General features: G+C 35.2%; 1 protein-coding gene across 1 annotated transcript in view; it reads left to right on the top strand.

Annotated features, from left to right (window-relative positions):
- The first annotated feature begins 1,872 nt into the window (after positions 1-1,872).
- LOC150102168 (E3 ubiquitin-protein ligase rnf8-like) overlaps positions 1,873-17,207 on the top strand; it is a 125,145-nt gene continuing 109,810 nt past the window's right edge. The window contains exons 1-3 of the mRNA XM_090399167.1: positions 1,873-2,189; positions 8,519-8,632; positions 14,801-14,989. Coding sequence (XP_090255293.1) covers positions 2,091-2,189; positions 8,519-8,632; positions 14,801-14,989 — 402 coding nt within the window. The 5' untranslated portion in view covers positions 1,873-2,090. The remainder of the gene's footprint in view (positions 2,190-8,518; positions 8,633-14,800; positions 14,990-17,207) is intronic.

Raw genomic sequence — 17,207 nt, 5'->3', positions numbered from 1 at the left:
ATACGTCTGTGTGAAAGAGGGGAGAGGTAGTTGGTAAGGGATGGATCATTGATAGGTCTAATTGCTCTCCTCTGTATTGAGTCAAGCATTTTGAGAGAGCTTTTAGGGGCCCCACCCCATATGTGAGAGCAGTATTCAATAGTTGGGCGGATTTGTGACTTGTACAATGTTATTAGCTGTTTGGGGGTGAAGTAACGTCTTGTGCGAAAGAGAAATCGTAGTTTTTTTGAGGCTGAGGATGCAATGTTTGAGATATGTTTGTGCCAGGAGAGGTGTGATGTGAGGGTGATTCCGAGAAACGAGATCTCAGGCAGGCTATCTGGAAATTTAGGTATCATCGGAAAGGATACTGGGAAAAAGTTGTTATTTTTTATGGGAAATAGTACAGAACTGGGTTTTGTTGGCGTTGAAATTTATGAGGTTATCTGAACCCCATTGGAGGATGGCTTGGAGATCGGAGTTAAGGGTCACGGTGGTTGATACTCTGTATATTGAGGTGAGTTTTGTAGGGTAAGGCTTATCAAATGCAAGTGAAGAGTGTAGTGTGCTGTCTCCTGCAAAATTGTGTATTGGGTTGGATGTCAATTTCAGTAGGTCATTGATATATAGCAGGAAGAGGGTGGTGAGAGGACAGAACCTTTTGGGACTCCAGCATTAATTGAGTGGTGAGAGGATAGCGAGCCGTTCACCATCACACAGAGTGTGCGTCCAGATCTACACATATCTACACATCTTTCCTTATTTCCACATATCTTGAATTTCTATAGCTGTCTACATGAAGTTGAATTTAGGCTACATAAAGCTGGACTATGTTCGTCAGCATATTATTGATCTTTGACTTTGTTTTTACCGGGATTTGCAATATGTTTAGTGATTTTCCTGTGTAGTGATTTTCTATTCAAACCGTCAAATGATTTCGTGGTGAAATCTATTCCTCGTAACCCGTTTATCTCAGAAATACATCACTGGTTGAATAACTGCATCTTCCTTATTAAGCTAATTATTGAACTCCCCACTAAGTCTCCAAAAGCTAGATAGGACATTAAGGCTTCGCTTACTCCCTATTGGGGAATAAAAGGCGTTAGATGATTTTTTATTTGATTTTTTATTAAGCTAATCAGAATATCTTCTTTCCTCTCGTTTCCTCTGGAACAATACTAACTGGACAACTTACTTTGCGTTCTACAAGTCACTCAATAAAGGAGGTTAGGGCCTGATTTCTCTTGAGAACAAGATTACATCTTTCAGAATAATCTTTCTACTAATCATACTTATGTAACTACGATGAGTCTTTGGACTCCTTGGAGGTGTCAGGAATAATAATAATAATAATAATAATAATAACTACCTTCGATTACATTATGAATTCATCTTCCAGAGGACTTACACTGTTCACAATCCTGCGAATGGTCAGTTCTTTACCATCGCCTTCTAAACTACTGCATTTTTACAGATATGCTCTACAGCGGTGGAAAAATACAGAACTTCATCACACGCTGTCAGGATCAACAGAGTTAGTTGTATTTACAGAACCATTGTTTTCGAACAACATAACAACTCTCACAACCAGGCAGCAATTTCTTTTCTCTAGATAGAACTGGGCAGGAATGAGAATCATAGTGGACCTCATGATTCAGGCACTAAAGTGGAAAATATTCACATGCCTACCACTGAATAACCCAAAAGCTCTATAAATAGATGCAAATGGTGTTTATAAACCGAATTCTAACTATTTAATCTCTTTGGGAATGATAAAAAATTAATAAATATTATAGATATTAAAAAAAATGATCGGGAATTTTTGCTTTTGTTCTGGGGAAATCTCTTTTCATGGGGAAAAATATCTTGTTCTAGGAATGAAAGTATACGAATGATTGACTGTAGTGTCAAATTTGCAGCTGGATACTGGCTAAAAATTAGGAGAGTATAGTTTGTAATTATTGCATGGTAATAGTAGAACGTGATTTATTATTAGGATGAATAGCAAAATGTGATCCGTAATTGCAGAATAAATAGATTGATTTTGTTATTGACGTTGTTTACATGCCCAAGATACGTGTGGGAAGGTTCGTAGAATATCTACTAGACCGATGTCTCGTATTCGGAAGAAAACATCTCGCCGAGCTAATACCTATTTAAAAATTGGTAAAAGTGAGGACATGAAACAGATTCCTCTCACGGGTTGTGAGGTGAGTGATAGTTTGCGTTTGCATTGAACGCTCATAAATGTATTTCCTTTAAAGCCAGCAAAGTTTGGTCGATTGGTAGAGCCTCTGCTACTAATGGCTCCCAAAAAGTTAAGCTAGTTTGAGCGCAGTTAGTAGTTGGAAGGTTTCAATCGTTCGATGCTGTTGGCACACTCTCTGGAGGTGTCACATAATAATAATAATATTATCATAAATGTGAGTTGTAATTAAGCTTAGTTTATAGCAGAGTATTGTGTCCTCCTACGATGAATCCTTGTATTATTATTACTTGATACCTCTAGGAAAACATCCAGTATCTTTACTGATAAGGTCACATCTGGATTACTGCACTCAAATCTAGTCACCTGGATTCCTTGGTGATGGAATGGTGGAGAGATCCAGAAGTGAGTGAACAAAACTTAATAAGTGAGTGGAATGCTTGGTTGATAGGCAGGAAAAAGGAGCTATGATAGAACTGATGCATAAGATCTCATTATGTGGTAGGAAGGGAGAGAATGAGGGATTGCCCTTGGAAATTATGTAGGAGTGGTTAGCTATGAATGGAATTGCCAGATGTAGTTGCGAGTGCTTTGTCAGTGCTTTATTATTACCTTGTAATATACATCACGTATATTATATAATTTTCTGATCTGGTCAGCTGAATGGTTGTATCCACTCCAACTAAGAGGACATGGGTTCAAATCGCACCACGGATGTGGATGTTTGTTGTCTTTAGATAGGAGATGAATTTCATCACTTGGTGCAAGACCACCCACCTTGCTTATTGGAGGCCTGAAGGAGCTTGAAAAAGTTCCATGTTTGGGTTCTAGAGTAGGGTTTCTGGCATGTGTCACCATGTAATACTAATGTATTATAGGTTGATGCAAAAATCTTTCATGGGTAGGAGCCATATAGAAAAAAAGTTATTAATGTTTCTTGTGTGTGGGTTAAAAAATATATTCCATCATCTGCATTATAATGCTTCCTGTATTGGAGCATATATTTTCTTCCATCATAGTATATTAATAACCCACTCAATTGTCCACGATAACAGCATATGCATAATTTCTTATAATGCTAAATATAACACAATTCCCAATGGATGGCTATTGGACCATTCTTTTTAATATCTTTGAAACACAACTAAACAGAAACGTGTCATTTGATATCTCCGAATTTAAAAAATTTAAAATATCACGTCAAGCCTCAGCACAAAGAAACATGGAAATGAATGATGAGTTTTATTAGAAGAGCCGGTGTTCTTATTTGTCATGGTAAGTTTTGTTTTAGCATTGACACAAGTACCTACATTTCATGAACAGCATTGAACTTAGCACATTTAATCTTCTTTCCAACATTGTTACCAACAGTTAAGAGGTTGCTAATATGCTAAGGTTGAACTTTAATGGGAATTGTATTATAACCATCAGACTATCATGAAGTGAAAAGATGCTCATCAAACTATGCCTTAAACTACTTTAGTGTAGCTACCATACTCTAAGCAAGCATTCCACTAACTTATAATTCTCCAAGGGAAAAAACTCGCTCTCACTTCCTTGCTCATACCTTCCTTATACAAATTTCAGAGATGGCATTTTGTTCCGTCTCTTTCTCCTTCTCCTTTGTAATAACTAGTGCAAATTATGTCTCGAATTGTACGTCTTGCCAACTAATGTCCTAGTTATTCCTCCTCCTATTATCCATCAGACTGCAGATTCCATTCTCTCTCTCTCCTTACTATCATAATTCCAGTCACTTGTCACTGAATCATTCTCAAAATTTCTCAATTTTAGGTGACCCTATCTTGTGCAGTAGTCCAAACATGGTTTAACCAGGCATTTTGCAGTGGAACTAACCTTATTTTTACCTGTTGATGACTTCATCATCAGTAAAATAATGAAGAGATCATCAACAGGTGGATGATCTCGTTGTCCTCACGATTCTTGCATTTGGTCCTAAATTTCAAGTCTTTATCTACTATTATTTCACTTTCTTCAGTAGTAATAGTATGTATGTGTGTGCGTGTATGTATATATATATATATAAAATATTCAGCCTGTTTTCTACCCACTACAGGGTGAAGGCTTCTCCCATTGCGGGAGGGTTGGATCTACTACCCCCATGGTGACCCAGTCCATTTTGGGGGACTGTTTACTCACTTCTATGAATGAATGTATGAAGGTGAAAGACAATCACAAACATCCATGCCTAGGTGGGATTTGAACCCGCAACCTCTTGGCTGGGGAGCGGATACGCTAACCACTTGGCCAACCAGGCTGCACACACACACACACACACATACACATAAATGTATATATGCAGAGTCCATCAAAAAAATGTATGCACTCTTTAACAGATGTCATCTATGGACTTTTTTTGAAGTTGGATCGAATTACGGTAGGAATGCTTAGTATGATGTTCTCTCAAAAGATGTCGTTACTCACATGAATATTAACATCAAATCGTGACCGGTAGGACAGTCAAACAAAATGGCTGAGGCACAATTGTCCTTCGAGGAATGCAAGTCCATTTTGAGTTCTCCCCATGTTCTCCTGATTTAACACCCTTGAACTTCTACCTATGGGGGACTCTAAAGGATGTAGTGTATTGTAGAAAACCAGCTACACTGGTGGTTTTTTGGAAAGAAATTGAAACAGCATGTGCAGCAATTCCACTGGACACTTTGGCCAACATTTCCCAAGCAGTAGTTTGCCATATTTAGAAATCAAGAATGTGATTCTTAGGTTTCTGCTTTGTCTCTGGAGGGAGCCAATGAGTTTGAATCAGCTGTCAGGCCAGTGAAACCTGGGTAGTTCTTTTGTCATTTAAGTAGTGCAAACTAAGGCAACTCTAATGATGAGTATTTTGTTCTCATAAGCTCATATGTGATTGTATTCTCACAAGCTTCCTGGTCAAAATTTTGAAGCTTCCAAAGTTTTTACATATGTTCGGATTTGAAATAATTGGATTTTTAATATCCAATATTTCTATATAGTTTATGTCGTTGAAATGAAGCTGTATAGCTCTTTCTTTGATAATTATATTATTTGTATTTTATGTAGTTTGGAAACCTGCTCTAGAGACCAAACATGGAACTCTTTCAAGTCACTTCAGGTCTCCAATAAGCAGGGTAGTGGTCTCACACTAGCCAGTGGAACTCATCTCCTGCTTAAAGACATTCTTGAAAACATCTAAATTTATGACAGAATTTAAACCCATAGGCTGTTGCCTGAAGAGCAGAAAAAGCTAATCAGTCACTCAGGCTGGTGTAAAAATGGCTGTTATTATTATTGTATGGGCAAACCCCCCCCCCCTCCTCCTCCCTTACAGTCTGAAAACTCACCATGGGAGATGCTCATCACTTGGCCAAACAGGTTGGTGTTAATTACTGTTACTATTATTATATGAGCACTGCTATGGAGTCAGAAGATTTATTGTAGGAGACCCATCCACACGATATCTAGCATACCTGTATTTGAACCCATTAACAGACAAAGCCTTTACAGCTGACTCTGGCAACCCACTCCATTTATTCACCACTGTCCAAGTGAAAAATCTAATCCAAACACCCTTTGCACTGTTACCAAATTTCCAGGATTGACCTCTTGTCCTGTCTCTCCTCTAGTCAAGTGCTGAAATATTTCCTCTATTAATTCTATAAAATCCTTTAAGTAACTTAAATGGTTCTCTCATATACTCTTTTTTTCACCTATCAACTAACTTTTGCCACCTGCAAACCTTCAATCTGTCCTCATAGAAAGCATTCCACAGACCACTTAGCATCTTGGTCATTTGTCTCTGGATCCTCTCCACTACTTCCTCGTTCCTGAGAAACTCAGGCGACCAGACCTGAGCACAGGTCTGGTTGCCAACCCAGATGTGGTTGTATCAAAAAGCCTTATAAAGAGGAAAGATAACTTCCTGCTTGTTAGGTAATCCTATGAGCTACCTTAGTAATGTCCTCTAAACTGCAACTCTCTATCTACTATTATTACCCAGAAATCCTTGGCTTCATCAATTTCCTGGAGTACAGTTCCGTCAATGTGTACCACATCTTTTTATCCCCAAATGCCAAAATTTTCACTTTCCCACATTAAATTCACATCCATTATGTTATGCCAATACTGTTAGCCTACTAAAATCACCCTGCAAGCTCTTTACATCACCTTGATTAATTGTTACCCTACCTTTGCATCATCAGCAAACAATTGAATATCTCCCTTCAAATTATTTCATTTATGTACAAATTAAACAGCAATAGTCCAAGCACAGAACCTTGTGGCACTACTACCTATCTGCTTTCTTCTGGATTCTGCTGTTCCATATACTACTTTTTAAAAGGTATCTGTCCACCAGCCACACTCGTATCCATATCACTAGTTAACATATAACAACAGTTTCATATCCATTCCTATTTGTTCCAGTTTGCATAACAGAGTTCCATGTGATATCCTGCCCAATGCCTTTGCAAAATCCAGCAGTGTCATCTTGCTTCCTCCATATGTTCCTTAGCTCTCTCCCATGCACCACTAACATCCTTCCCTTGCAGGTTTTTTTATTCATGGCACAGATTCGAGTTTCTCCCGAAACTTGTTATAATGAACTGACTTTAGTTCCACATAAATGCTTAGCTGTAAATCTTCTGCTGAAAATTACAATATTACTTGACATGAAAAAAACCAGCCAACCAGGAAGGAAACATAATTTATACACCTATCGAGAGACAATTACTAAATGCAGGGGACTCAGGATATAGGAGTAATCGATCTCGTCAAAGAATCAGAAAAGTTATCCACAATCAAGGTGGCCACATTGCTTCTGGTTGAGGAGACATCATATAGGCTTGACTTGGAAGATTGTAAAATAGGGAAATCTTCTATCATATTTTACAATCTTCAAAGTCAAGCAATCAGAGGCAATGTGGCTGGCCACCTTGATTGTGGATAACTTTTCTGATTCTTTGGCCAGATCCATTACTCCTATATCCTGAGTCCCCTTCATCAAGTAATTGTCTCTCCGTGGGAATATGGTTGTTTCCTTAATGGTTTTCTCATGTCAAGTAATATTGTAATGCTTAGCACAAGAATGCTTAATTTTTATCTGCATTTTTGTTGAAAGTTTTTTTCACTTGGTTATGCTATAAATTAAAGATGCCAAGAAATTATATTTTTGGTTCAATCCTTTATCTCTGTAAGCCAACAAAGTCTGCTCATGAAGTAACTTTATGACTGGGCTACTTGTATACGACATATGGAAATATGACTTCTGCATTACTTTAACCTCGGTATAACATCTGGGTCTGGCTTCCACTCATGAGACCTCAATAACGATTGAAACCAGTCTGGGTAGTAACCCTTCCCATAATGCATAGCATTATACATGTCTGTAAGGGTATGTGCTGTTTTTGATTAAATGATTGAAATCTAATGATTTCAATCACCACATTGTATAACATAATATGAAACGTCGTAATCAAACCAAATTGCAATGTGGTTGTACTTTTAGGAGATACTAAGGCAGAAGCAGTAGGAGAGGTCATGTTTACCTATACGAATTTCCAACAGGTATACCACCTTATTATTGAATTACTCTGGATTTTGAGAAAGATGTTGGAAGTTTATTTTGCAAGTGTTAGCAAACAAAGTTTGCGCCTAAATCCAGAGTAATTCAATAATAAGGTGGTACACCTGTTGGCAACTCGTATAGGTAAATATGACCTCTCCTATTACTTCTGCCTTAGTATCTCCATGTTTGGGTCTGTCTCCCACTGATGAGACCTCAGTAAAGGTCGAAACCGGTCTGGGTAGTGGCCCTTCCCTTAATGCATAGCAGTATACTTGTCTGCAAGGAGATGTGCTTTGCATTATGGGAGATACTAAGACAAGGAGTGATGAGAGCTTGGTCCACCTTTGCTCGGAGTTGCCTGGTGTTGCACCACCTTACCTCAGTCCTGAAGATATTTTCAGGTGCAAACTTTGTTTACTTACACTTGGATAAAGGATTAAACTAAATTTATTGTAATGTAAGGGTATGTGCTTTGCATTATGGGATACTAAGGTAAGTGATGTGAAGTCATTATCCTCTGTATACAAGTAGCCCAGTTGTGAAAATACTTTACGCGCAAACTTTGTTTACTTACACTTGGATAAAGGATTAAACCAAGAATATAATTTTTTGGTATTTTTAATTTATTTTATCTGCATTTGTGAACCTTTTGTCATTTTCAAGTTAAATATAAGCAGTTTGCTATATTAATTTAGTACCAGTGAAGTAGATGTTCTACTTACAAATTACTTACCACTAGTCTTCTTTGATAAAAATTACTTTTGTAGATGACAATTGGAAGAGGTACAGATGCTTCAATTCAGATTTGGTCAGAGAAAGTTTCTCGATGTCATGCTATCTTGAGATGTGTGAATAACAAGTGGAGTGTGGAAGACAATCAGGTAAGTAAAATGAAACAGAATATGTTTTATAATGACATATAGTTAAGTTTTGTAATCTTTGTTGGAATTTGAATGTTATTTATGTAAGCAGCATATATATTATTTCTGACATGTGGCTTCTGTTCAATTAGTCATAAAAAATTTTTTTTCTTGGTTACATAGCAAACAAGAAATTATTCTTGATTGTATTAATTTAGCTTGTATCATGGGTATCACTCTAACTAATGTAGCCTTGGTACAGTCCTCATTAGTTTAGGTAGTAACCCTTTGCATAATCCATATGCATTATACACATCTGAAAGAAGTGTGCTGTGTATTATCGGATACTTGGGCAATATAATGTGAAGTCATTTGCTTCCCTCTACAAATGGCTTAGTTGTGAAGATACTTCATGCAATAATTTCTTGTTTATTATAATGAACTCTTAGTTCTGAGTTATCCTGATTCAAGATTCTGATATTTTACAGTCTCTAGATCAGGTTCCCAATTCTTTTCTCAAACTCAAAATCCAGATTCTGCCATAGCTACCCTCTAGATCCATATCCCAAATATCTTAGATCCCTTAAACTAATACCATGTTTTCAGGTTGGTACATCTACTTGCATGATGACAAACTGAGCCACTTCTATGAGACAAGCTAAGTCATCTTTAATTAAAAACCTTATATTTCAGCCAAATGTTTCTTATATCAGCAGAGAGAATTGTTACACCTGATATCTTAAGAATGTAGAATTCTCAGCTATCATGGTGTAACATGAAGAATAAATAAATTAAAAACCGTGCAAAAGAGATAATAGATGAATTATTTAAAAGAAAAAGAAATATTCTTGCATCCAATAAAATATATAAAATATAAAGGTGTTTGTTAAACTAACTAACAAAAAAGAAAGAATATATTAATGTTGTAATATGGTATAAATGAGAAAATTTAACTAAATAAGACAGAAAAGGATTAGTCATAAAAGATGGTATGTGAGAGGCTAGAGATTAAAATATTAAGTAAATTCATAGAGAAATTTTGAAAGGAGATTAAGTTAGAGGCTAGCACAAGAAAAACAACAGAAAATCGCTTAGGGTCAATTCCCAGATTGAGAAATCGTTACGGGCTCGCCTATCAAATGACGTTTGGCAGAAAAACGCCACCCTAATTGGTCGGTAAAGTCAAGTCAAAAAAAGGGGGGGGGCGGAGAAAAGAAGTTAGAGAAGGTGCCGTTAGGAGAGAGGGTATAAAAGGGTTAGAACCCCCCCCCCCCCCCGTGTAAAGGACTGCTTTTGGTTTTGGTTCTGTTCCAGGAGAGTTCTTCGCAAGCTCTTTCGTATGGATTTCACGGTGTATTCCTGAGTGGCGAGATAGGGGTTATATCTCCGTCGTCACGACACGGAAACGAAAGTGAGCGGGATTTCGATTCCGTACTTCCTATGTAAAAAGTGAGGAATGCAATATATAGTCAAAGAAAAGAAAGCATATTCTTTGTGTTTCAACTCCATTGTCAACTACGAGAAAGGGAAAGAAGTAAAGAAATCGATGTCCACGTCGCAAGTTGTACAGCCATTATATAGATGATTCAAAATGTGTCCTAAGTTACGAGAGGTTAAGACCGCGTAAGCATAGTTCAATTCCAAGAGGAACGTAGGAGAAACAGCTTATCGGAAAAGTTATACCAAGATAGTTCGATCAGAAAAAGGTAGAGGCCCATATGGAAAATTCAAGAAAGAAAGGTACTGTAAAATATATCTCGTGTTAACTAAGATTCATCTGTATTAGTTATCATTATTCTAATACTGAACTGTTGAAGTGACCAAGAAAACAATACTAGGACTTTAGTATATGACAGAATATAATGAAAGTAAGCTTACTAATGCTAATATTATATGAGTAATTAAGTGTCCTGAGAATTTTGCATGTCTATTATATTGTATAAGAAAGTTTAAATGTCATAGTTATGTGTTAGTGCAGTAAATGGTTTAGTTAAGCTACTTAAGTTTGGATAGTTAAATAGTGTGAATTAATCTTATATGTCCATGTCATATGAAGTTATGTGTTGAATGTGTATGGCAGCATGATCGTAATACCCATTATAGGATCATAGCTTAAATACTTATAAGCTAATCTCAGTTGGTAAATATTTAGTATAGCATTGAATTGAGTAATAACTAAAATTTGAATTGTACCATGTTAAGGAATTTAATAAACCTTTTGTCCAATTATAAAACAGTTGTCTGAAATTGCTGTCCAATGCACCACTTGAAAAATTACAAACCTAATCACGCGGGAAATTAATGTGTTAAGAAATGAGATAAAGTGTCACGACTGCAATATAGTTACACTTTCTGACATTGTTTTTGCATATAATATCTTAAACTAAATATCCCAAAAGGCACAGCATAATACAAATATTAAGGGTACTAAGGGGAGAAATAACTTAAGTATTAGTAAATTTTTTGTGATATCTCGAGCATAGATAATAGTTGAACATCGATGAGAGGAAATTACTAGTTAGAATAAAATCATAAATTGGGACACAACAGAATTGAACCATTTTCAGAATATGCATGCTTCTTACCTCTTCCTAATTTTTTTTAAAAGAATTTCTGTTTGTGATAATGACAGACATGACCTTTAGAATAGTTTATTAAAAAAATCTTAAAATTATTTTCCTGGTTGGCTTAATCGTTAAACTCTAAGTTGGTTATCTAAAAAATGAAAAACTTTTATCAAGGCTGATCAACTCATCAAACCAGCATAATATTCTATATTTAAATTTTATTTTTCCCAAAAGTTAATATTTTATCTTTATCATTTGTGAAGTAGGCTAATAAATTTTTAATGCAATCTAAAGTAACATTTATGAGATTCTTAAGATAATATAATATTTGTAAGGTTAATAAGTGTGCGTGTGTATATAGATTTGTAGCAATGTTTCTGGTACCATAATATACCCACCCCCTCAAAAAAAGACCATTATAGCTCATTTCTGTCAACAAGAGAAACCTTTTTTTTTTTTGTAGGCCTTATTTCATCCTGAGTTAGTCAGCTTCCACCACAGGCATAATGTTTTCCCTCTCCCCTTCTGGAAACTGGTTTTTTAACCCACTTCTCAAAAAAATGGGCCATAGAAGTATTTCAGTTATGGTTAATTATCTGAAACATAATGCAATATGAGTTAGTATTCAGGATCATGAGATGACATCAGTTGTTTGCCATATTTACTTCTTTGTGCCTTGAAAATCATCAGATAATTGTGGTCTCAGCTATTGGTTGTGACTGTGGGTATATCCACTGATTTCTAAAAACAGTTGGTTATGGCTAAAAGAAGTCTTCTTACTGCTTTTAGAAAATAAGAAAGGTATTAGACAACTTTTTCATATAAATCTGTCTCTCTATCTCTCTCACTCACACCTATGCAAAACTGTCATATGTAATGAATGCGTTATTTCTGTTTGTTCATTTATTTTCTTCTCTCCATGCCAATCCATTCACAAGAGGATGTTCAGCTTTAGTATACCCTGTATATGCAGAAATGGGAGGAGAAAGAAGAAACTTATTGGAATGTAGAAGGCATGAATAAAGATGAAGACAAATTGTCCTGCAAGTTTGGAGTTGTACAAAATTTATATACACCATCATTTCATCAACATCCATGGCATGAATGGCAAACATGTTGAAGTGAATGTAAAAGTGATTTTTTGAGTTGGGAAGGGATTTTGGCTAATTTTGTATATTCTTTTGATTTGTCTCTCATTGAAATTGAATTTTGAGGGATGTTTATTCTAATTGCAGTGACACTATTATTGATAAGAATAAATTTAATAAAAGGATAGAGTAGAGACATGAAGTGAGAGAAGCACCTTGATAATGCCTTCCATGTACCATTATTTGGGACTCAGACTCCAGGCATGACCTGGCAAAATATGTGGCAGCAGAATCATGTGCCATATAGGCGGGAAACCTGATTTGTTACTCACAGGTTTGGGCCTATGCATTACTGGTAATCCCCTATATCACCACCATTGTTACCGTTTCCTCAAAATAGAGCTGGTTTTGGGTCTCTAAATATGTTTGGTGTGCTCTTGAAGGGTAACACTCACCTGCATGGAGAGATTGAGGAAACACAAACTGGAGTCCCTTCTCTGGACATGATATTCATCACTTCAGGCATCCAATAAGTAGGGGTGCTGGTGGTGTTTCAGTGGGCAATGAAAGTCATCTATCACAGTTAATTGAGTTGATTTCCTCCAGCTAGGAAGGTATCCTTTTGCAGCGGATAAAAAGGCTTAGATATATAGGTATATCTAAGCCTTTTGTGGAAACAAGCCACAAAAGTGTTCCAATGGTGGGGTCAATAGTGGACAGAAATTGGATTGTATGTTGTGCATCATTCCAACTAGTGGCTTTTCATCATTACCTTTGTTTTCTTCTCTAAATTTTACAAAATAATTTCTGTATATTTGTATTGCTGTTTAGGTTCTCTAACAAGAACCAAACTTTTTTTTTTGTCAGCTGCCTTCTCTAATGACTCAAAAAATTCCTAGATGTTTTTCTCTTTAGTGAAACCTTCTGTGGAACCATAGAAATAAGACCTTATGTTGAATTTCCTTATTTTGAAATTGCCCACTCAACTCTACTTGAAGTTTGGCTGCATTTCAGGACATTTATCTTCATTTTGGCTAAATGCTATCTCTCTCTTCCTTTCCCTGATCACTGTTACTTGACTATAACATTTTATAGGTATTATTTAGAATCATCTTACCTGTTTTCGTCTTCTTTATCTCAATAACACGAATTATGGTAAGAGTATTTTTTATAATTCTTCTGCTAGCTTTATCTCTTTTCCATTGGTGCTTTTTAAGTTGTCTACCTTCATTTCATTAAATGATTTTGAGGTTTAGGCTGTACTTGTAGCTGGCTTTTCACTATTTTTCCTGCTTGATGAAAACAGTTAGGTACCTTATTGGGTACCAGACGGGCATATTATTTCACAGGCTGTGTGAAGGATTATTTCCAGTGTTTTTTCTTTGACTTTTAAGTGGACCATCTCTACTTAACGTAGCAAAATTTTTAAGGTATTGTGATGATTCTCCAGAGATACATGTGTGCTGACTCTTCCCCATTCTTCTGATTTGTGTTTAATGGTTAACACGTGCAGTTATACTGAGAGGTAAGTGAAGTTTACTTAAGGGAAATGCTTCCTAGAAGACTGAAGAATCTTGCACCAAGGCGATCCCACAATATTTATATGGTATCATTCTCTCGAACCAATTCTCTCTCTCTGCCTAAAAATTTTTAGGGCAGCAAATATCATGCAAAAAATGCCAGGTTTATCGCATTGGCTTATTTAAATTTATTCTTTTTCTCTAATGTCAGTATCCTGAATTAATTGATTAAATATAATATGCATGATTTTAATAATGATTTTATCCTACTTGATATCAGTTTTATTTATTTATAAATTGTAGCTTTTTGTGATTCCCACCCATACAAAGTTGTAAACTTATAGTGCATTATTATACTGTGGGTGGGCTAAAGACTTTTCTATTTTTTTATTAATTTTTGTATTTTTTTCCTCCATTATTTTTTATTTTGCTTAATATCCTCCTCTAGAGACCAAACATGGAACTTTTTCAAGTCACTTCAGGCTTCAAGTAAGTGGGACAGTGGTTTATGAAATTCCTCTACCTCCTGAAGACAATCATAAACATCTATCCCATGGTAGGATTTGAACCCACAGCCTATTAGTTGGAGAGCTGATATTCCAGCCTACCAGACTGACATATTGATTTGCATCCTTTTAAAAATGGTAGAAAAAAAAAATAATGAAAAAGGAAAGCATCCAGATGTCATGAATACTGAAGAAATTCTTTGAATGCAAAGAATGAAATATCCTGTGTTAACACATGCATGCACACACACAGCATGATTTTTTTCCTGACATCTGTATACAAGTGAGTTTGGCTTTATTTGTGAAGCTAGTATGTGGGCTTTCAGATATGCAAATTTTTCTTTTATAAGCAAATGTCAGGGGTGAGTTAAAAATGTTTTCTGGGATGTTGTATTTTTAATACAATTTTAAGCTACAAAAATCATTCTTATCTAAAATAAATGTTTTATCAACTTTAACTTTTGTGTTGCATAACTTTTTTTAAAATGTATTATTTTCTTTTCTTTAGAGTCTAAATGGTGTATATGTGAACATGACGCAACTACACTCTAGAGTTTCACAAATCTTACATGATGGAGATGTGATACATATTGGACCTCCAAGTGTGACAGATTTTTCATTTCGTTATATGATATCAAAGACATTTGAGCATGCACCAGCTCAGTCCTTTCTTAGGCCTATAATTAAAGTTAAGGAGGTAATATATAATTAAAATATAGTTCATATTTCAGCCTTTTAAGTTAACTTCATTCATTGTTCAATGCATATGATGCTATAAATGAGGGATAAATTCCGTTAAAAAAATGCTGAAGTTTTGGAATAGGTTAATGCTTCATAGCAGACCCTCTGACATAACATAATTTTCTGGCAACACAGGCAATTGTATAACAGCATAAATAGTTCAGTTATTAATTTATTTAAGTACAATGTATTGTTGCACAATTAAGCCCACTCATCTACTGTCATTGACAAGAATTAGTGCTGCATAATTATAAATTCCAAGAAAGATAAAGTATAACTTATCCATAGAGCTATTGTCAAACTTAATTGACCTAATGAATCACTAAGAATATCATTTCATCACTGTGCGGTGCAATGATCTAAACATCTCATGGAATTCCTTTGTAACCAGCTGGTATTTCTTATACCATACAGGACTAAATGTCTTGTAGATGATGACATCAGAGCCCAAGAGGCTAATAAGTTTAAAAAATATCCAGTAATCATTGATAAGCCATGGTACAAGCTATACCTGGCATTGCTCTGTCTTATGATAATCACCTCTAAATTTATTAAGTCCTGAGTTTGCTAAACAACCCATCCTGCTGTTATCTTAGTACAGCAGAGGCTTGTACAAAATTATTAAATTAATAAATTTCATCAGTTTTAAGTTTTGTTCTGTTTTACACTTGAGTATACTCAACATTGTGACTATTCTGTGCTATACTTAGATATAATGGTTTCTGGCATGTTGCAAGAAACAAATATGCAAACAAAGTCAAAAGTTGAACGAAGACATTTTATTTCCAAACATTTATTTATTGTAATAAAATTGCATTCAGTGAAGTCATTTAACAGAAATTGACATTTATATTTACATATTATAAATAGTGTGATGTCTAATGACAACCTACCATCAAATATCCCACATTAAGATCTGTTAAAGTGATATTGTTGTCGTTAATTAAATCTCATAAAAAATTATAAATATGTGTAAAAAAGTATTGTTGAATCTAAATAATTTAGTCTAGAACAAATATTACTGTTTTATTCAAAAATAAAGCAGTGTTTCTTTTATTGTTTTTATTTTCTGTCATGGCATGAACTGAAATTAATTTTTTCAAAGATAGGCTATAAATATTTATAACATATATTTATAAACTTTGATATTGCACTATTATCATTCAGTAAAGTCATTAAACAGAAATTGGCATTTATATTTACATATACAGAGTGTGATGTCTAATGTGAAAGAAATTTATAACATTTATATTTATTGCAAAGTTTCAAGAAAAATTTAAATATATGTAGTGAATTCATACTTTTTTAACAAAGTGCAAATCTATTACTGTAGACAGATGTATCAGTATTAAAATACCTCCTCCTCATCATCATCATCATCAAATTCCTGCTATGTACCCTCAAGGGGTGTACAGGATATGACAGTACTACATGAAAAAATTACATGATTACTAACTTCCTATCCACAATTTTCCTCCAAATCAGTCTGTTACTTGTCAAGACTCCAACATTATCAGATTTTATATTTCTATCGTTTAAGGCACTTTGTACCATATCAATCCACCTATATCTTGGTCTTCCTCTGGGTCGTTTTCCTGCCAACCTGGCAGAGAACACTTGTTTTGCTAATCTTTCCTCTCCCATTCTATTTAAGTGACCATACCACCTGAGATTAGCTCTGCTAACACATTTCTGGATGCTGACAATGTCAAGTTCTTTCCTAATATCCTCATTTTTAATATGATATTGCCATTGATGCCATCTGTTCACACCTCTAATCTTTCTCAGGACTCTCATATCTGCGGTCTCTAGTCTTTGGTCAAGTGTTTTACTTCTGACCCAGCTCTCAGATCCATAAGTTAAAACTGGTTTGAACACTGTCTTGTATACAGCTAATTTAGTGTTCCGACTAATTTCTCTCTTATTCCATATGAATTTATTCAATTGACTTCCCACCATACTAGCTTTGCTGATTCTGTTGTCTATTTCTATATTTAATTTACCATCTTCAGTAAAAATTGTGCCTAAGTAGCTGAAATGTTTTACTTGTTCCACAGGTTCTCCATTCACAACACAGTTGACATTTTCAATGATTCTGCCTATTTTCATTGTCTTTGTCTTTTTATTGCTGACCTTCATACCATATCTATTACAACAGCTATTCAATTTAGTCA

This window comes from Typopeltis vanoorti, chromosome 10 (genome assembly GCF_054136105.1).
Source record: "Typopeltis vanoorti isolate ZY-2024b chromosome 10, IOZ_Tvanoo_1.0, whole genome shotgun sequence".
NCBI classification, from domain to species: domain Eukaryota; kingdom Metazoa; phylum Arthropoda; class Arachnida; order Uropygi; family Thelyphonidae; genus Typopeltis; species Typopeltis vanoorti.
This window is presented reverse-complemented; position numbering and strand designations above follow the sequence as displayed.